This window comes from Mirounga angustirostris, unplaced genomic scaffold (genome assembly GCF_029215605.1).
Source record: "Mirounga angustirostris isolate CCGP_5_RB_7025 unplaced genomic scaffold, mMirAng1.0.hap1 SCAF_7, whole genome shotgun sequence".
In the NCBI taxonomy this organism is placed as follows: Eukaryota; Metazoa; Chordata; class Mammalia; order Carnivora; family Phocidae; genus Mirounga; species Mirounga angustirostris.
Window position 1 is genome coordinate 30,208,232 of NW_026991715.1, and position 18,922 is coordinate 30,227,153.

An 18,922-nucleotide genomic window follows, 5' to 3' on the forward strand; every position below is an offset into this window, starting at 1 on the left:
TCTCAGAAATTAGTTGACAATCAAACATTCAAGTGACAGTGAGTTGAAACAGGCTGTTGTCTTTCTTGCATGCATCATGTTTTTATTTGGACACAAATTTCTTGAAGAGTAGGGGACGCATCCAGGTTTTTAAGGAGATGGTTTTGTATTTAGTAGATCTGGTCATGTGTCTTCTACTTAGAGGTACACGGTAGGATCACTCAAGTCACAGTTTTCAATATGTATGTGGGATTGTATGCCAGGATAGACTTTCTGCAAGGGCAGTAGAGTTCCCAGTTTTTCTCCCTTCTTGATAGAACCTTTATATTTAACTGGCTTAATGTAGAACATTTTAATACAGAAACCTAAAAGAAAAGAAGTTAAATTAGTTATTATCTGGGTCTCAGTAGCCTTGAATCAAAAATTCAAAAAATAAGAACAAAAATGAAAGAGAAGACAAAAAGAAGTGAAACTTGATTGAACTCAGTGAGGGAACAGAGGAAGGTGACAAAATTGTATCAGAAATGAAGACTAGATGCCCAAGGGAGAGTAGATTCAAATGAGGATTTAATAAAGGCATTGAGGAATAGCAAAAAAACACTAGGATGCTGAGAAAATTGAGACTTTTAACATATTTTCTTGTTCTCACCCAGGATAATTTCAACTCCAAGACCTATTCTAATAAAATGATTAGCCTTTAAAGACAAAGAAAAATGGACATAATTGGCAGAAGAATGCAAATCTTTCTAAACATTAAAAGAAAAATTTAAAAACAAAGACCCACCAAATGGAGAAGTAGAGTTAATTTAATACTGTAATTATAATGTAATATGACTTTTGGGACCACATACATGGGTACATCTATAAATGTTAACTCATCTGTTAAAAAAGAAAATTCTTACTGGCTTGAAAACCAAAACCCAATTCTTTTTTTTTTTTTTTTTATGTCAATCACCGTACATTACATCATTAGTTTTTGATGTAGTGTTCCATGATTCATTGTTTGTGCACAACACCCAGTGCTCCATGCAGAACGTGCCCTCCTCAATACCCACCACCAGGCTAACCCATCTTCCCACCCCCCTCCCCTCTAGAACCCTCAGTTTGTTTTTCAGAGTCCATCGTCTCTCATGGTTCATCTCCCCCTCTGATTTCCCCCTTTCGTTCTTCCCGTCCTGCTATCTTCTTTTTTTTTTTTCAAAACCCAATTCTATGCTGTATCCAATAAAACACAATGCAAGGGGCACCTGGGTGGCTCAGTGGGTTAAGCATCTGATTTCAGCTCAGATCATGATCTTGGAGTCCTGGGATTGAGCCCCACATTGGGGGGGGGTCCCTGCTCAGCGGGGAGTCTGCTTCTCCCTCTCCCTCTGCCCCTCCCCCTGCTTGTGCTCCCTCTGTCTCTTTGTTACTCCTCAAATAAATAAATAGAATCTTTAAATAAAAGAAAAAGGCAAAGAATTAAGGGCTGGATCAAGATTTGTCACGCAGATGGAAATAATAAGACAAGCAAGGGTTATGATTCTATTATCAGAGAGTATAACTCAAGCCAAAAATCACAGAAACAAGACAAAGGAGGACAATTTATACTGCGAAATACAATGAAGATACAGCAGTTGCAACTGTCCATGTGTCAGATAACACAGAAACCATGTATAGAAAGCAGAGACTATCTGAGATACAAGGAGAAATAGAAACCCACCAGTAATAGAAGATTTTTAACACACATATCAGTGAAAACAGGGCAAGTGAACAGAAAACATAAGAAACGCCTTAGAATTGTGCTGTCCACCATGGTAGCCACTAGCTACACGTGGCTAGTCTGCACTTGAAGTGTAGCTAATCACAGATGTACTTTTAAGTATAAGATGCCTGATGGATTTTGGAGACAGTACAAAAAAATTAAAATATCAGTAATTTTTTGGTTGCATTTTGAAATGATAATATTTTAAAGATATGGAGTTAAAATATATTATTAAAATTATTTTCCCTGGGGAGGGAGGGATGGGGTGACTGGGTGATAGACACTGGGGTGGGTATGTGCTCTGGTAAGCGCTGTGAATTGTGCAAGACTGTTGAATCTCACATCTGTACCTCTGAAACAAATAATGCAATATATGTTAAGAAAAAAAAGGAAGAAGAAGGTAGCAGGAGGGGAAGAATGAAGCAGGGGAAATCGGAGGGGTAGACGAACCATGAGAGACGATGGACTCTGAAAAACAAACTGAGGGTTCTGGGGGGGAGGGGGGGGAGGGGGGGTTAGCCTGGTGGTGGGTATTGAGGAGGGCACGTTCTGCATGGAGCACTGGGTGTTATGCACAAACAATGAATCATGGAACACTACATCTAAAACTAATGATGTAAAAAAAAAAATTAAAAAAAAACTAATGATGTAATGTATGGGGATTAACATAAGAATAAAAAATATAAAAAAATAAAAAAATTAAAAAAAATAAAATTATTTTCCCTGTTTTTTAACTTTCTTAATGTAACTACTAGAAAATTTTGAATTATATACATGACTTTTATTTCTATTGGAAGTACTGCTATAGAAAATCTAAACAAAATCAATACAGTATGTCTTAGGTACATGTGAAACAGAATATGTACACAGCCTCAACACTGGAAACCAATGTGACAACTACTAATATTACAGTGCAGGAAGACCTAAATAAATGGAGGGTATAACATGTCTATTCATTGGAAGATTCATTACTTTTAAGGTATCAATTTTTCTTGATCTATATAATCAGTGCAAACCCAATCAAAGTCCCAGCAGAATTTTTGGTGGAAATTGATAAACTGATTCTATAGTGTATCTGGGAATGCCAGTGACCAAGAATTGTCAAGGCAATCTGAAAGAAGGACAAAAGTTGAAAGATTTATACTATCAGATATCAAGATGTATTTTAAAGCTTACAGTAATGAAGACAGTGTGGTATTTGTGCAAGATTGACACAGTGACCAATGAAACACAATAGAAAGACCAGAAACAGACCTGTGTATATTCAGACCATCATTTATGACAAAAGATACTATACTGCAATAATAGTAGGGGAGAAAACAGTCTTATCAAGTTAATGGTACTGAGTCAGATACCAATATGAGAAAAAAGATCTTGATCCCTACCTTATTCCTTACATAATACCCAATCCCAAATGGATTGTACATTTAAATATGAAAGATGAAACAATAAAGGTCATGATCTCAGGGTCCTTAAATGGAGCCCCACATCGGCTTCCTTGCTCAGCAAGGAGCCTGCTTCTCCCTCTCCCTCTGCCTACTCGTGATCCCTCTCTCTCTCTCTCTCTCTCTGTCAAATAAATACAGTCTTTAAAAAAAAGTGAAGTAAGGTTTATTGGTATAAATTTTCGGCCATGTGACAGAGCCCTTCCTCAAAGGGGCTCAGCCCTGGTTTCTTTCAAGGGGCCCTGGGATTGTGAATTGGGTCAAGTCTGGGAGTTCGTGGGGGGTGGGGGGAGGTTTTGTGACCCAGTCTTGTGATGATTAAAGTCACAGTTTTGTTCATCAGAGTGTTCCCATTTATACAAATCAAATAAGGCTTTAGTAGGCTGCCCGTCTGTTCAGCTCTTGGGTCACCGTGATTAGCTAGACAATGCCACAGATCTCTGTGCTTCAGATGAATCTGATTACGCTTCAGCTTTGTTGCCTGTTGGGTAACCATGCCAACCTTGGCCTTGCCTACTAAGTGGACCCTTTCTAGTGGCAGCAGTTTCTCTTGTCATTTTGGGCATATAGAGGACAGCCACCATAGAGCTTCTCAAGAACCTGAGGTCCCTCACAGAGTGTTTCTTTCTCAGGGCTGGGATGAGGGCAGTGTCTTCAGGGCTCACTCCCAATAGGAATGCATATTTATGTTCATTACAAGACACATGCAGGAAAGTTCATAGCATTTTTGTAGTCACCTAAAACTGGATGCTACCGAAATGTCCATTTAGAGAAGGATAATTACATAGATGAAGCTGTATGCATGTAATGGAACAGCCTACATCATTGAGAATGAAACCACATGCAAAGCAAATCTTGCGGACATGATGTGGAATGAAAGAAGTCCCACAAAGAAGACTGCATGCTGTTTAATTCTGTTTATATCCTTTCCCAAGACAGGCAAAACTAGTGTATGGTGGCATAGTGATTATCCTTGCTGGGAAGAATGAGTATAGATAGCACAGGGGGGTCTCTGGAATGCTGCTGAATTTTTTTTTCTTGTTTGGGTGATGGTTATACAGTGTTAATTCACTTTGTGAAAATTTAGGAGCTGTGTGCTTATGCTTTGTGCACTTTTCTGTGTGAATGTTATACCTCAGTGGATTAAAAAAAAAAACCAAACAGATAAAGAATAGGCCCATACCTGGAGTACTAGGTGACCCAACTTTACCTAGAACATAGAGGCCTTGGAAAATATTTCCCAGTCAACTTTTGCAGGAATGCCAACATCTTTGAAGTGTGGGATTTTGGTAAATGGAAGTATCTATTATAGTAAATACTCTTGAAAGTGATTTTGTTTGTAGACTGTTGGACAAAACCACATGGGCCACAAGAAGAAAGTCCTTCAGTCAGCTGTGGGGTTAGGTAGAGTGTGTGCATAAAGAAGATGATATCAGGGGAAGAGCTGTTTTAGTTTGGTACCCTATGTCCTTTCTATTGTAGATGTCATCGTTTTGAAGGAAGTATGAAACTTCGGTGTATGGCAAATGCATTAAATAGATAACCATCAAACATTTCCAGGATGTGTCCCAGGTGTATACAGCACTTCTTACCTCTTCCAGATATCCGAACACCATTATTAATGGCATTTTTGTTTTTATAAGGCTTCTCCTGGCCCACAATCATTCCGGTGAAAGGTGCATACACGGTAGATCCATCAGAGCACAAGACATCCACACCTGGGTGAGGCCTGTGATTTCTAGAATGTAAATAAGAATGAACAGACTGAGAAAATGCCCTGGGAACTTTATTGCCCAGAAATGTGGTGTTCGCTCACTGTTCCCAGACTAGGATATCAAACACTGAAACTGGAGAACATGTTGGGATGTCCCAGGTTTCCTTACTCTTCTTTATCTCAATTTTAACCTCCCTACCTGCAGGTAGTAATAATCATTTTGTAAAGATTAAAGCATTTAAGATAGTATTTGGTATATAGAGAGCCTTTAAGAATTTATGAACTATGATTATTATATGGCATTTTGGGGAAATGAGACATCTATCTATGTAAGTAAATTTTATAGATCTATGAATCTTGACCCCTTCAAGACCACTTATAAAAGAGTTGTCTTTTTGGGTGCCTGGGTGGCTCAGATGGTTAAGCGTCTGCCTTCGGCTCAGGTCATGATCTCAGGGTCCTGGGATCGAGTCCCGCATCGGGTTCCCTGCTCAGTGCAGAGCCTGCTTCTCCCTCTCCCTCTGCCACTCCCTTTGCTTGTGCTCTTCAGTCTATCTCTCTGTCAAATAAATAAATAAAATCTTAAAAAAAAAAAAAGTATTTTTATGGGGACTTATCATAAAAGAATCACATTACCCTCATCTGATTTTTGTCTCAGTAATCCAGAAGTCATTATAAACATCATTTACTGTGGGGGCATCTGGGTGGCTCCAGAGGTGAAGTGTCCAACTCTTTGTTTCGGCTCAGGTCATGATCTCGGGGTCCTGGGATGGAGCCCCGAGCTGGGCTCGCCTCTTAGCGTGGAGTCTGCTTGGGATTCTCTCTCTCCCTCTCCCTCTGCCCCCTCCCCCTGTGTGCATGCTCTCTCCCTCTCTCTCAAATAAATAAATCTTTTTAAAAAATCATTTACTGGGACACCTGGGTGGCTCAGTCGGTTAAGCGTCTGCCTTTGGCCCAGGTCATGATCCCAGGGTCCTGGGATCGAGTCCCACATTGGGTTCCTTGTTCAGCAGGGAACCTGCTTCTCCCTCTCTCTCCCTCTGCTTGTGCTCTCTGTCAAATAAATAAAATCTTAAAAAAAAAAATCATTTACTGTATATGATGTTTTAATACAGTGAGTGATAACTCCTGAATTTATTAGAGTGAATGGAGCACAAACACGAAACGATCCCAGCTTGTGAGCATTCTTTAAGTTGTCTCTGACAAGCCTCACTGTTGTCTTTATGCTCACTCTTACCAACCTCTTCTCCTGCCTAACAGGCTAGAACCTGAAAAATCAGATTGATGACGATTGTTATGTTTGTTCCCCTCCCTCTTTCTTTATTACATGCTGTGTTCCCAATTCAGAGCCCATACTTGAAGCAGAGGTCTTGGAAGCTGCTCTAAAAACACTAGTACAGCTGCTTCCATCTCTGAATCCTGCTGTCAGAGAGAGATGACTGTGAGCGCTTGAGGCAAGGACATTAAGCAGAGGGGTTAAGAACCGTAAGAATACCTTTGAGCAATGTACTGGCCACAGCCGTGACTGTCACACGTCCTGATCTCATTGGAAGACTTGCTGGCACAGATACTAGCCCATGGTCCAGCCAGTGCTAAGAAAGAGAAACATGAGAAGCAGATTTTCTGACTTCACATATTTCCAGTCTCTGTTTATCTTACATGTCTCCCAGTGGATTCAAAAGTTCTGTTTTCACTAGTTTTTCTCTTTCTGTAGGTTATGGGCAGGTCTGCCTTTTAACTCTGGATTCAGATGGAAAATTAGCTTTCTCCCTGGCCATAAAATTCTGTTTTATTACGTACAGAATATTTATAACTTTATTTATAAGCATTAATCTCCATCATTACAGTTTGTTTCAGATTATTGACTAATGAGTGGCATAGATTGTGCTTTTCAAATTTTCTATGCTTATTACTTGGGACCATTATGTTTAGGTGAAGCAAAAATGAACAGCATGGCTCAAAGAAATAATTCTAGAAATTCTAAAGTAACTTTGAAGTGTTCCTTTATTGCCAGTCCTAATAATCAAATCCAAGAAAATGTTTGAATTAGAGAAGAAACAGACTCTGAACTAGCAAAGTTTATTTAGCACTAAATAAATCTCTTTCATATCTGCAAACATGGAAGAGGGAGATTCTTAGAAATAAGAACCTGTCAGACCAGTTTAGCCTAGAGTGGAGGGAAAAGACAAGGGAAAGAAGGGAGTAGAAATAATTATATGAAAAATTGTATAGCAGTAAAGCATGGAGGAGGGGTGGCTCTCTCAGTGTATTTTGTATACACTTGTTTTAGGTAGAGCTTCTCTTTAGTAAGCAGTAAATACTTAATTGAATTAAATTTCCTGGATTTCCAGTGTTAACATTCACAGAGAGATGTGGTTAGCAAACTCACCCTTTTATTTTGAAATAAACTAACAAAATAGAAGCAAAAGCAAGAACCAGCTAATTTGATTGTTGATTTTATTTAAAGATACTTTATTATTCATTAATATATGTGCTACGGGAGGAGCTACAGAATATGGCCATTAAAGTATATTCTTTAATATACTTTTTAGAAGATGGGTTTCAAATGTCTTATACCTTTGAGCCAAGCTTCAGGTCAACATCTTGATCGAGATGTAATACCATCACTTTGGCAACAAATATTTATCCCTGGGAATTGAGGCAGATATTGGACAATTTATTAACTGACTCATTTTTCTCTCCTGACTCTTAAGGGAGCATTCCCCTTATCCTAATCCACACCAGTTGCTGTTATCAGGAATCCTCCAAATTGAATTCTTACACAGACTCTTTATTTTCTAATGATGTTCCAGTTAAATCCTAGACCAAGATTGACAGACTTTTCTTTTAAGTCCTCCATTCCACTTTTCTGTTTCCCTTGTGAAAGAATCACAATATTCAGGTGGAAATCATGGAGGACCCCTTATCCCCGACCATGTATTCTTCCTAGTCCATTTTTAGTAATCAACCACATAAGTTTCTGCTGTGACTGTGATATTAATGACTTTTAAATCTTTTATTAAAAATTTTTTTAAATTAGCCAAGATTTTAAAATTGTTTTTTGACTTACCAGTTGACATCAAGACAGCAAAAAGGAGGACTCCTGTGGAAAACATTTGGCTTTTGCTTTCCTTATGATGTTTCTTCCTCTGGTAATGTGAATTGCCCCCACGCTTTTTGAAGAATAGCCGGTTGAATTATTTAGCCTCAGAATGTTGCATCTCTCATTTCTTTAATTTAGTGTAAGAAACACACAAAAAATACAAGAATGAAGCAAGTCAAAGTTGAATATTCCCTGGGTAGCTATTTGGTTCACATGTAGGACCTATGTAAAAGTGTTTGATCTGAAGAAGAAGGTAATTTTATTGGAAGTGCTGACTAAATATTAACAGAAAGTGATAAGGCTAGGTGACTGCCTTCTAGGCTATGGCTGGCTTCATGAATGGCTGTGTACATAGGAAAAGTATACAAATATGCACAGATTAACTTTAGTATAATAGGTACCCCTGAAGAGGGAGGGGAAATAGAATTATGGAGTGGTATACAGAGTGCTTAAACTCTAAAATATTTTGTAAAAAATATGAGAAGCAAATAGGTAAAAGTATTAATTTGTTAATTATCAGAGGTAGATACAAGGCTATTGGTTATACTAATATATGCGATTTTCTGCATATTTCAAACGTTTTAACACCTCCTTGTTATGCTTAATATTATATGAGGCCCTGGGATTTCCTGTGGAAACATCCCCATGTAAATAATTTGTCAGGGGCTGTGGGAGACTGAGACTGTGGCCCTTCCCTGCATCCACACTCTTCCCATGTCTCTTTGGAGGCAGAGGTGCTTTCCCAGCCTTTGCTGTGTGTCTCAGCTCTGTGACCTGCTTTGACCAACCAAATGAGACACAAGTGATAGTTCACGAGTGGAGCCTGAGCCCTACAGGGAATTGTGTCTCTCACCTTGTGTTCTGCCTTCACTGTGCAGACAGCCTTCCCAGACTAACCTGCTGGCCCCTGGAAGAGAGTGAAAGTCACATGGAACAAATCCACCCTAGCCAGGCCACCCCAACTGCAGCCAGCCTGGCACACCCCCTCATTTACATTAGAAAACCATCAGCTCTCAGAATTATGGAGCATTAAGGAAATATTATGAGAGTTAAAGCAAATGTAAGCTAGCTAACTGAACCCGTGTTCTGGAAGAGGCTGACTAATGTCTGTTTTGAACTGGAATCCCAGGACCTGAAGGCACTCGCTGTTTTCTTGTGTATTATCAGGGATTGTGAGGAATGTTGAGGTGATGGCCACATGGTGGAGATCTTTTGATTAGAAATGCTGACCTGTTAATAGACAATTTTGAATGAGACCTTTATCTTCTCTGAGCTGTACTTCCTCACAAGGAAATGTGTGTGGATGTCTGGTTACTTGTTGGGTTACAGTTACCGAAGGATGTTTAACGTTTGCAAGATAAGGTCAGCTATCAGCATGAAGTTGACCTCTCATGTCTCCCCCATGCCTCATGCCTGGACCATTTTATTTTTATTAGCACTTTCACCAAAGGTAGATGGGTCAGGAGGAAGAGAAGAAATTGAAACTGGCTATAATTCCAGTTTGAGGGCAGGGGCATTAAAAACGACTTCCTGTATTAAGACTAAACTAGAAGTGACTTAACCTCTTTCACCACATCATTCTCCTCTCCTGTTAGAAAGGTTTGAATTAAAAAAATAACGTGAGAGCTCATGCACTTGCAAGGCTCGATTGTTTCCTCCTGTCTTGTCCCTGCTTCTCTGTAACTCCGTCTCCTGCTTCCTCTGAGGTAGTAAGCTCGCACGGAAATGCCAGAGGGAAGGGACTGGTTGGATTCCAGGAGTTGATGAACAAATTGGTTCTGATAAAAACCACTGAATCCTATACTTTGCTCTGATTAGCCAAAGAAACACTTGATTTTCTTATTTTAGGGCTAATTCTATCCTTTTGTTATAATTTCTTTATTTATTTTTACTAAGTAGCTATATTTATTGTTCTGATTATGTAAGTAATGCATTCTTTTTTTAAAGATTTTATGTATTTATTTTAGAGAGAAAGGGAGAGGGAGTTGGAGGAAGAGCAGAGGGGGAGGGAGGGAACCCCAAGCAGACTCCATGCTGAGCTCAGAGCCCCACACGGGACCTGATCCCACAACCCACACGCAACATAGAGCCCAGTGTGGGACTTGATCTCATGACCCTGAGATCAAGACCTGAGCCAAAATCAAGAATTGGGCACTTAAACAGCTGAGCCACCCAGGCACCCCAGTAATACATTCTTATGGCATAAATTACCTCCCACATTTCAAAAGAGTATGAACATTCCCCACTAACATTTTTGGGTATATGTGTTTCTCTTTTAATTTTGACCTAGTCTCTCTTGTTTAGGAAAATATCCCTGTCTTATTAAATACTCTCTTCAACTGAGGTAACACTAAAAGCTAAATGCAAGAGAAGACTACGGATTTTAATAGAACACTAAATAACAGAAGAGTTGACGTTTTGGGTATGTCTAAATGCTTCCACTTTTGAAAATTTACATGAAACCTTTTTGGTTTTCCTTAGCTGTGGGAGTAGTGGGTGAGAGGACAAGGATACAGTTTCTCAGTAGCTTTGATCTTTGATTTGATCTGCAGTTTGGAGGCCTTTGTGAAAGGGAGGAGGCCAGTGTGCTTTGCAAAGGGTTGTTGGCCTGGGTGACCTGACCAAACACATGGACTCGCTCCTCCTGTGTTTCACTGGAACAAACCTACCTAGAAACAGCATGCTGTGTTAAGCTACTGATTTATTAAACAAATGCATTCAGAAACCTGAAATAAGTCCAGAACTGCTCTACTAAAGTCAGCCCTAAAATCATGATTAGAATAAAGAAGGCATTAAATACATGTTTTGGCTAGTAGAAGCCATAGCCACATGATGAGGCCCCATCTGGCATCTTCCATCTCTGATTCAAGAATGCTGAGTGAACATTTAAATCCATTCTACCTTCTTCAACCCCTGTCCCCCCTTTCCCACCATCCCTCACAAATCCTCTATGTAGACAGAGAACAGTAACAATTTCAAGTATGAGACATTAGTCACCACAGCTTTGGGTGGTGAAATTAGCAAGGGGGTGGGACTTGATTACAAAAATAATTTTAACATGGAGAATTGTTGCTAAGATTTCTAATGTATGGGGTGCTTGACTTATCCTGGAAAACAGGAACTTAAAGAAGCATTTTCTAATAAGCCATTTACTTTTTCATTGGTGGAATAATGGAAGGGATAGGTTGCTGTCCTTATAATGGAGCATTCAATTTTTTGTTTTAAGTATCTTATTTATTTATTTATTTATTTATTTATTTATTTATTTATTTATTTATTTAGAAATCAGAGAGAGAGAGCACACAAGCAGGGGGAGTGGCAGGCAGAAGGAGAAGCAGCCTGCCCGCTGAGCAAGGAGCCCGATGTGGGGCTTGATCCCATGACCTGAGCTGAAGGCAGACGCTTAACAGACTGAGCCACCCAGGCATCCCGATTTTCTGTGTTTTAAATTAAGTTCTATAGTACTGAAAGCAGAAAGCTCTCTTTATGAAATGTAGACACAGTACTTCAAGGTTAGAGGGATGTGGCCAGGAGGTTTTCTGGCTAGAGGCCCCTGAGGGAACACTGTCTCAGAGTGTGAGCTATGCGGTACAGTTAGCATGACTTTCCTGCCTGTGTTCAAGGTAGTCACTCCATATCAAGCATGATCATCTGTCAAGCTACTCAGACATGTCCTCATGATCTTGCTCATTGCGGAGTCTTTCCCAACTGTAAATATGTTGAAATTAGCATCTGGACTAAAATCTACTTGTCATTCTTGATTGAGGTGAATTTACCTTCATCCAGAGTCTGGCTCTTAGTTTTTATTCAGTATCCCAGAGTCTGATGCAAGACAAGTGATTCAGGTTCATCAGGTTACTGGAGGTTAAATAAATGAGCACAAAGGTAGGTAGGTAGGTAGATAAGTAGGTGTGATTTTCAGTGGAGGTGATTCCTCTCTACTGATGGGATATGCTCCCTTCTTGATGTTAGAACCTTTGGGAAAGTGGTTTGATGAATATAGAATGAGAGCAATAAGATAAAGAATTTTAAGGGCTTTTCCAACCATGTGAAATGTTTTTTTTTTCCTCTTGATAAAATGGATTAGAAAATGTTTCCCTCTTGGGTGACACCAAATGGACCCATGAACCTCTGTCTTATCCATTCCCTTTCTGGCACCCAAGGCCCATGCTTTTCAATTGGGAGTACCTGGCGGTAGGCCAGGTGACACAGAAGTGACGCCTGATATCAGTGTTTTTTCAGGATTTGGGAGTGGGCCAAGAGGAAGAGGAATAACTATGTAGTAAATGTGTATATATATTTTTTTATATCTGAGAACATATTAAATCTTCTTAAAGTTAATATTTAATTTACATATTATAAAATTTACCCTTTTAAAGTAGTTCAGTGGTTTCAGTATATTTACAAAATCATGCAGTCATTACCCCTAATTCCAGAATACTTTTATCACTGCAAAATGAAAAACCTTACATGTTAGTAATCACTCCCCATTCCTATCATCTCCAGCTCCTAGCGCCTATTAATCTACTTTTCCTCTTTATGGATTTGCCTATTCTGAACATTTCATATAAATGAAATCATACAGGGCGCCTGGGTGGCTCAGTTGGTTAAGCAACTGCCTTCGGCTCAGGTCATGATCCTGGAGTCCCTGGATCGAGTCCCGCATCAGGCTCTCTGCTCGGCAGGGAGCCTGCTTCTGCCTCTGACCCTCCCCCCTCTCATGTGCTCTCTCTCTCTCATTCTCTCTGTCTCAAATAAATAAATTAAAAAAAAAATCTTTAAATGAAATCATACAATATGTGGCCTTTTCTGTCTGGTTTCTTTCACTTAGCATAATGTTTTCAAGGTTCATCCATGTTGTAACATGTATCACTACTTTACTCCTTTTTACGATTGGATAATAAATAGTCCTTTGCATGAGTATGCTACATTTTGTAGTTGGTAGACTTTTGGATGCTCTTCACTTTTGGCTATTATGAATATGGCTGTTATGCACATTCAGGTACAAGTTTTTGTGTGGACATGTATGTTCAGTTCCCTTGGCTCCGTCTCTAGGAATGGAATTGCTGTGTGTTTAACTTTTTTGAGGAACTGTTAAACTGTTTTTCAAAGCAGCTACATCAGTTTACATTGGCACCAGCAATGCATGAAAGTTCCATTTTCTCCACATCCTTACCAACACTTGTTATTATTTTTCTTTTTAATTATAAGTATCTGAGGGGACGTGAAGTGGTATCTCATTGTGGTTTTGATTTGAATTTCTCTCATAAGCAATGAGGCTGAACATCTTTGCATGTGCTTATTGCCCATTTGTGTATCTTCCTTGGAGAATGTCTATTTAAATGTTTTGCCCAATTTTTAATTGAGTTATTTATCCTTTTATTGTTGAGTTGTAAGTGTTCTTTTCATATTCTAGATGCTAGTCTTTGTCAGATACATGATTTGCAAATATTTTGTCCCACCACATGTATTGTCTTTTCACTTTCTTGGTGGTGGTCTTTAAAGCACAGAAGCTTTTAATTTTAATGAAGTTTGCTGTATTTTCTCCCTTTGACTCTTGTGTTTTAGGTGTCATATCCGAAAAACCTTTGATCCAAGGTCATGAAGGTTTATGCCTTTGTTTTATTTTAAGAGTCTTAGAATTTTGCATTTAGGACTTTGATACATTTTGAGTTAATTGTTGTATATGGTGTGAAGCAGGGGGTCCAAATTTATCTTTTTTATATGTAGATATCCAGTTTTCCCAGGACCATTTGTTAAAAAGACTTATCATTTCCCTCATTTAATTTTTTTGGTACTCTTGTTGGAATTCTGTACTGTTGATGCTGTTTCATTGATTTATATGTCTGTCCTATGTCACTACCACACAGACTTGATTCCTATAGCTTCCTAGTAAATTTCAAAATCAGGAAGGTGAGTCTTCCAACTGCTTCTTCTTTTTCAAAATTGTTTTGGTTATTCTGGATTCTTTGCACTTTCATATGAATTTTAGAATCAGTTTGTCAGTTTCTGGAAAAACTGAAAGGCCGCTGCAATTCTGATAGAGATTGAATTGAATCTTTAGATCCGTCTGGGAAGTATTGCTATTTTAGTGATGTTAACTCCGTTTAATGATGTTGAACGTGGAATGCCTTTCCATTTATTTAGGTCCTTTTTAACTTAGTAAGTTTGGTAGTTTTCAAGGTACACATCTTGCACTTCATTTGTTAAATGTGTCACTAAGTATTTTATTGTTTTTGATGCGGTTATAAATGGAATTGCTTTCTTAATTGCATTTTCATATTGTTCTTTCCTGGTGTATAGAAATACAACTGGTTTTTGTATATATATCTTATATCCTACAGTCTTGCCAAATCCACTTACTTGCTTTAAGAGTTTTCAGTTTTTGATGGATTCCTTATAATTTTTATATTCATGCTCATATCATCTGCAAATAGGCTTTTTTATTCCTCTGTTCCTCTATTACTGCCTTCTTTTGGGTTCAATAGATATTTTCTAGTGTACCTTTTATTTCCTAGTCATTTCTTTTACTGTATATTTTTCAGTTATTTTCTTTTTTTTAAAATTTTTTTTAAGACGTTTTATTTATTTATTTGACAGAGAGAGACAGCGAGAGAGGGAACACAAGCAGGGGGACTGGGAGAGGAAGAAGCAGGCTTCCCGCTGAGCAGGGAGCCCGATGCGGGGCTCGATCCCAGGACCCTGGGATCATGACCTGAGCCGAAGGCAGACGCTTAACGACTGAGCCACCCAGGCGCCCTTATTTTTCAGTTACTTTCTTAATGGTTAGGCTGATTATAACTGAAGTTATAACAGTCTAGTTCAATTTAATGCCAACTTAATTGCAACAATATACAAAAAGTTTCCCCCTATATAGCTCCATTCTGTCACTCCTCTTCTCTACTTTGTAATACAAATTATACAGGTATATATTGTGTGCTCATCAACACCCAGATTTATAATTATTGCTTTATTTACCTATGTATTTACCTTTACTGATGCTTTTTATTTTTTTGTATGGGTTCAAGTTATTATCTAGTGTCCTTTCATTTTAGCCTGCCAGGCTTTCTTAGCATTTCCTGTAGAGCATATGTGTTAGCAACACATTCTCTCAGCTTTGATTATCTGGGAATAGCTTAACTTCTTCATTTTTGAAGGATAATTTTGCCAGATGTAGAATTCTTATTTGGCAGGTGTTTTTCTTTCAGTACTTTCAGTTTTGTTTTGTTTTGTTTTTCTGTACTGTGTCATCCCACTGCCTTTTGGCCTCCACAATTTGTGATGATAAATCAACCGTTAACCTCATTGAGAATTCCTTGTATGTATGAGTATTTTCTCTCTGGTTGCTTTCAGGATTCTTTTTTTGCCTTTGTCTTTTGGTAGTTTGGTTATGATGTGTCTAGTCTTTGAGTTTTTGAGTTTACCTGGATTTTGTTGAGCTTCTCAGTTATGTAGATTAATGTTTTTCATCAAATTTGAGAAGTTTTCTTTAAATATTTAAAAAAAAAAATTTTTTTTTTTTGAGAGAGAGCACGAGTGGGGGCAGGGAGGGGCAAAGTGAGAGGGAGAGAGAAAATCTAAAGCAAGCTCCACACCCAGTCTGCAGCCCAACATGGGGCTTGATCTCAGAACCTGAGCTGAAATCAAGAATTGGATGCTTAACTGTCTGAGCCACCCAGGCACCCCTCTTTAAATATTCTTTCTGCCTTTTTCTCTCTCTTCTGTCCTTCTGGGACTCTGTCATATATATATTGGTGTTCCTGAGGGTGCCCCACTGGTCTCTGAGCCTCTCTTAATTTTTCGTCATTGTTTTTTTTCTGTTCATGAGACTAGATAATCTTAATCAACATATCTTCAAGTTTGCTGATTCTTTCTTCTCTCTGCTTAAGTCTGATGTTGAACCTTTATAGAGAATTTTTTTTAATTTCAGTTAATGTGTTTTCCAACCCTAGAATTCTTACTTGGTATATATATATTTTCTATCTCGTTATTGAAATTCTCTATTTGGTGAGACTTTATTTTCATACTTTCCTTCAGTCCTTTACACATGATTTCTTTTAGTTCTTTGGACATATTTAAAGTAATTGATTTATAATCTTTGTCTAACCTGTGCAACATCTGTTTTTCCTAATGACAGCATCTATTGGCTGCTTTCTGTGCTGAGTCCTCATATAAAGTTGTGTGGCTTTATCTAGCTGTCAGAGCTGTGACCCCATGGGAAGTGCTTGTACCTATAGAGAATGTAAATGTCTTCTCTCTTTCTTTCAACTGTGTGCTAAGGACAGAGGATCAAAAATGAGGAGGTTACTCCTTACAACTCATCAAATTACATTGTCTGCTTTCACAGCTTATAGCCACTAATATTTTACCTGAGGTTGCTCTCAGGAACTCTTGTGAATTGATTGACTCTCCATCTCTGAGAAACCTTTATAGCTAGAAGACATTGGTGGTCATCTACATAAAATAAAATAAAATCACTCTAGCCTGTGATATTTAAATTATACCTGAACTTTTCCCAATAAAGTTTACTTTTTGTACCACTGGGTACAAATTTACAATCAAGAAAGACTCTACACTCTTTATTTAAATCCACCTTTTTTTTTTTTCTTCAAATGAGAGCCTCTTGGTTTTAAAATCCTGCCTGAGAATTTTGTCTTACAACTGACCGTTTGATTATAAGATTCCAGAATGTACTAAGCCCCAGTCAATAGACAACCCTCACTCTATCAAATACTTGCAGACCTACAGTGGGCATATTTCCTCACCCACTTTCACCATCTGCTAGTACTTTGACCAACAGAGAGCAAACAGCCCAGGGCCACCTATGGAAACACAGACTTAGATTACCTCAAATCATGGTAAACAGATGTAATTGGCCCAGTGTGCTTTGAACCCTGAAATTGCACCACACACAGACATAGTCCGAGCATTGCCAGAGGTTACAACACACACATTCTTGGCACCATTGTTCTGATCGACTCAGAACAGCTGAACATCTTAAGCTGAATGATTAATTATAACAATGGAAGAAATAATGCTCTTCTGTTCAGGGATTAAAATGTCTCTCTAGCTACTGATACCCCCTAAAAAAGAAACTGTCTATATGAATGACTTTCAGAGTCACAATACTACTTCACTGTTCCACGACACACGCCATCCCACATTCGGTGGGCAGTGTGTGCAGGGCACCGAATACAGCACTGTGAGAATGGAAGATGAGGCTGGAGGCAAGCAAGTCTGGAAAGATTGAGAACCTGGGAGGGGCCAACCCTGGACATGGAAATGAGGGTGAGAATGGGCCAGGATGAGTGAAACAGGTAAAGGGAGTGTTGATTGTCCCGTAGCTGCCTGAGCCCATGAAGGATTGCAGAGGGCCTTATAAATCAAGCCTAATCCCACTGTTTGCTTATTTCCAATAGTAGAGATGGAATTTTTGAATTTCATTTGACTCCAGGGAGATCTGGAACTGCTCCAGGAATATTTGTGTTGGATGCTATGAAAGAGGATAGGGAAGTAATTTTTGGATACGTGGATACATTTGTACAAGGACAAGGTACATTTGTGTTTCTTTCTGTCTGCAAAGTTTGTTTTTAAATTGTTTTATGAGAAGTTATGTCAGAGATATGAAACAATTTTTTGTGGTGGCTCAATAGAAACTATCAAGAAAAGAAACGCGGTTGGACATTTTGGACATAAAAGATAGAATATGACCTTCAGAGTATATCACCCCACCTAAACTGAACCTTAGCCAGCCAGCAGGGTAAACAGAAGTTTTCGGGGAAGATATAATAGTTCTTGGCTGGAAGATCTTTCATAATTCCAAATTCAGATAGGGTTGTCCCTTGAACAATAGGGATTTGAACTCTGTAGGTCCACTTATATGCAGATTTGGTTTTGTTTTTTTTTTATCAATATGGTACAGTGTTTTCTCTTCCTTAACTTTCTTAATAACATTTTCTTTTCTCTAGCTTACTTTATTAAAGAATGCAATATACATGAAGGATACAAAATATGTGTCATTTAACCGTTTATAAGTAAGGCTTTTGATCAATAGGCTGTTCATAGTTAAGTCTTGAGGGAATCAAAAATTATACATGACTGCCTAGGGCATCAGCACCCCTAACCCTCATGTTGTTCCAGGGTCAACTGTAATTTCTTTCTGCTAGAGATGTTTTCTTTTTGCACTTAACAAAAGAGTATCCATTTGTATTAATCAGGGTTCTCCCCAGAAACAGAACCAATAGTGTGTGTGTGTGTGTATGTGTGTGTGTGTGTGTGTGTGTACAAAATAACACTATTATTTTTGTATGTATATTCTATATTAATATATACTGTGTATTCAAAAATCACCCTCTATATACTAAAGAGAGAGAGAAAAAATGCAAGAAGAGTTATTTTAAGAAATTGGCTCGTGTAATTTTAAATGCTGGCAAGTCCAAAATCTGCAGGCAGGCAGGAGGAAGACCCAGGGAAGAGTTGATGTTGGAGCTTGGAGTGCGAAGGCAGACTGGAGGCAGAATTCCCTCTTCCTTGGGTGACCTCCATCTTTTTTCTCTTAAGATTTCAACTGATTGAATAAGGCTTACCCACATGGTGGAGAGTAATTTGCTTTACTCAAAGTCTACTGATTTAAATGTTAATCTAAAAAAATGCCTTCACAGACACATTTAAACTGGTGTGTGACCAATGTCTGTACCATGGCCTCGCTAAGTTGATTTCCTAAAATTAACCATCCCAGCACCTTTACTTCAGAAATAAGAATTTAACTATGTACTTCGACTTCAAGAGTTGACCTAGAACAGAGGCCAAACTTGGCATGCTGTGGGAGCCTGTGGCTGTGGGAGCCTTCATGGGATTTGAGGAAATTTCATTTTGTTGCTTTCATTTATGGAAGCTTTATGTCTCTAATTAAGTTGTCACTGAAAACTTTCCTTATG

The 18,922-nt window shown here is 38.6% G+C and overlaps 1 protein-coding gene across 1 annotated transcript; it reads right to left on the reverse strand.

The window, feature by feature from the left end:
* Positions 1–8,275, reverse strand: LECT2 (leukocyte cell derived chemotaxin 2). The gene is made up of 4 exons (XM_045886553.3): positions 7,953–8,275; positions 6,378–6,474; positions 4,761–4,906; positions 1–344 (listed from the first exon to the last, which is right to left on the reverse strand). Exons 1-4 carry the CDS (start codon positions 7,996–7,998, stop codon positions 178–180), a joined length of 456 nt encoding a protein of 151 aa, XP_045742509.3. The 5' UTR covers positions 7,999–8,275; the 3' UTR covers positions 1–177.
* Positions 8,276–18,922: the final 10,647 nt, after the last annotated feature.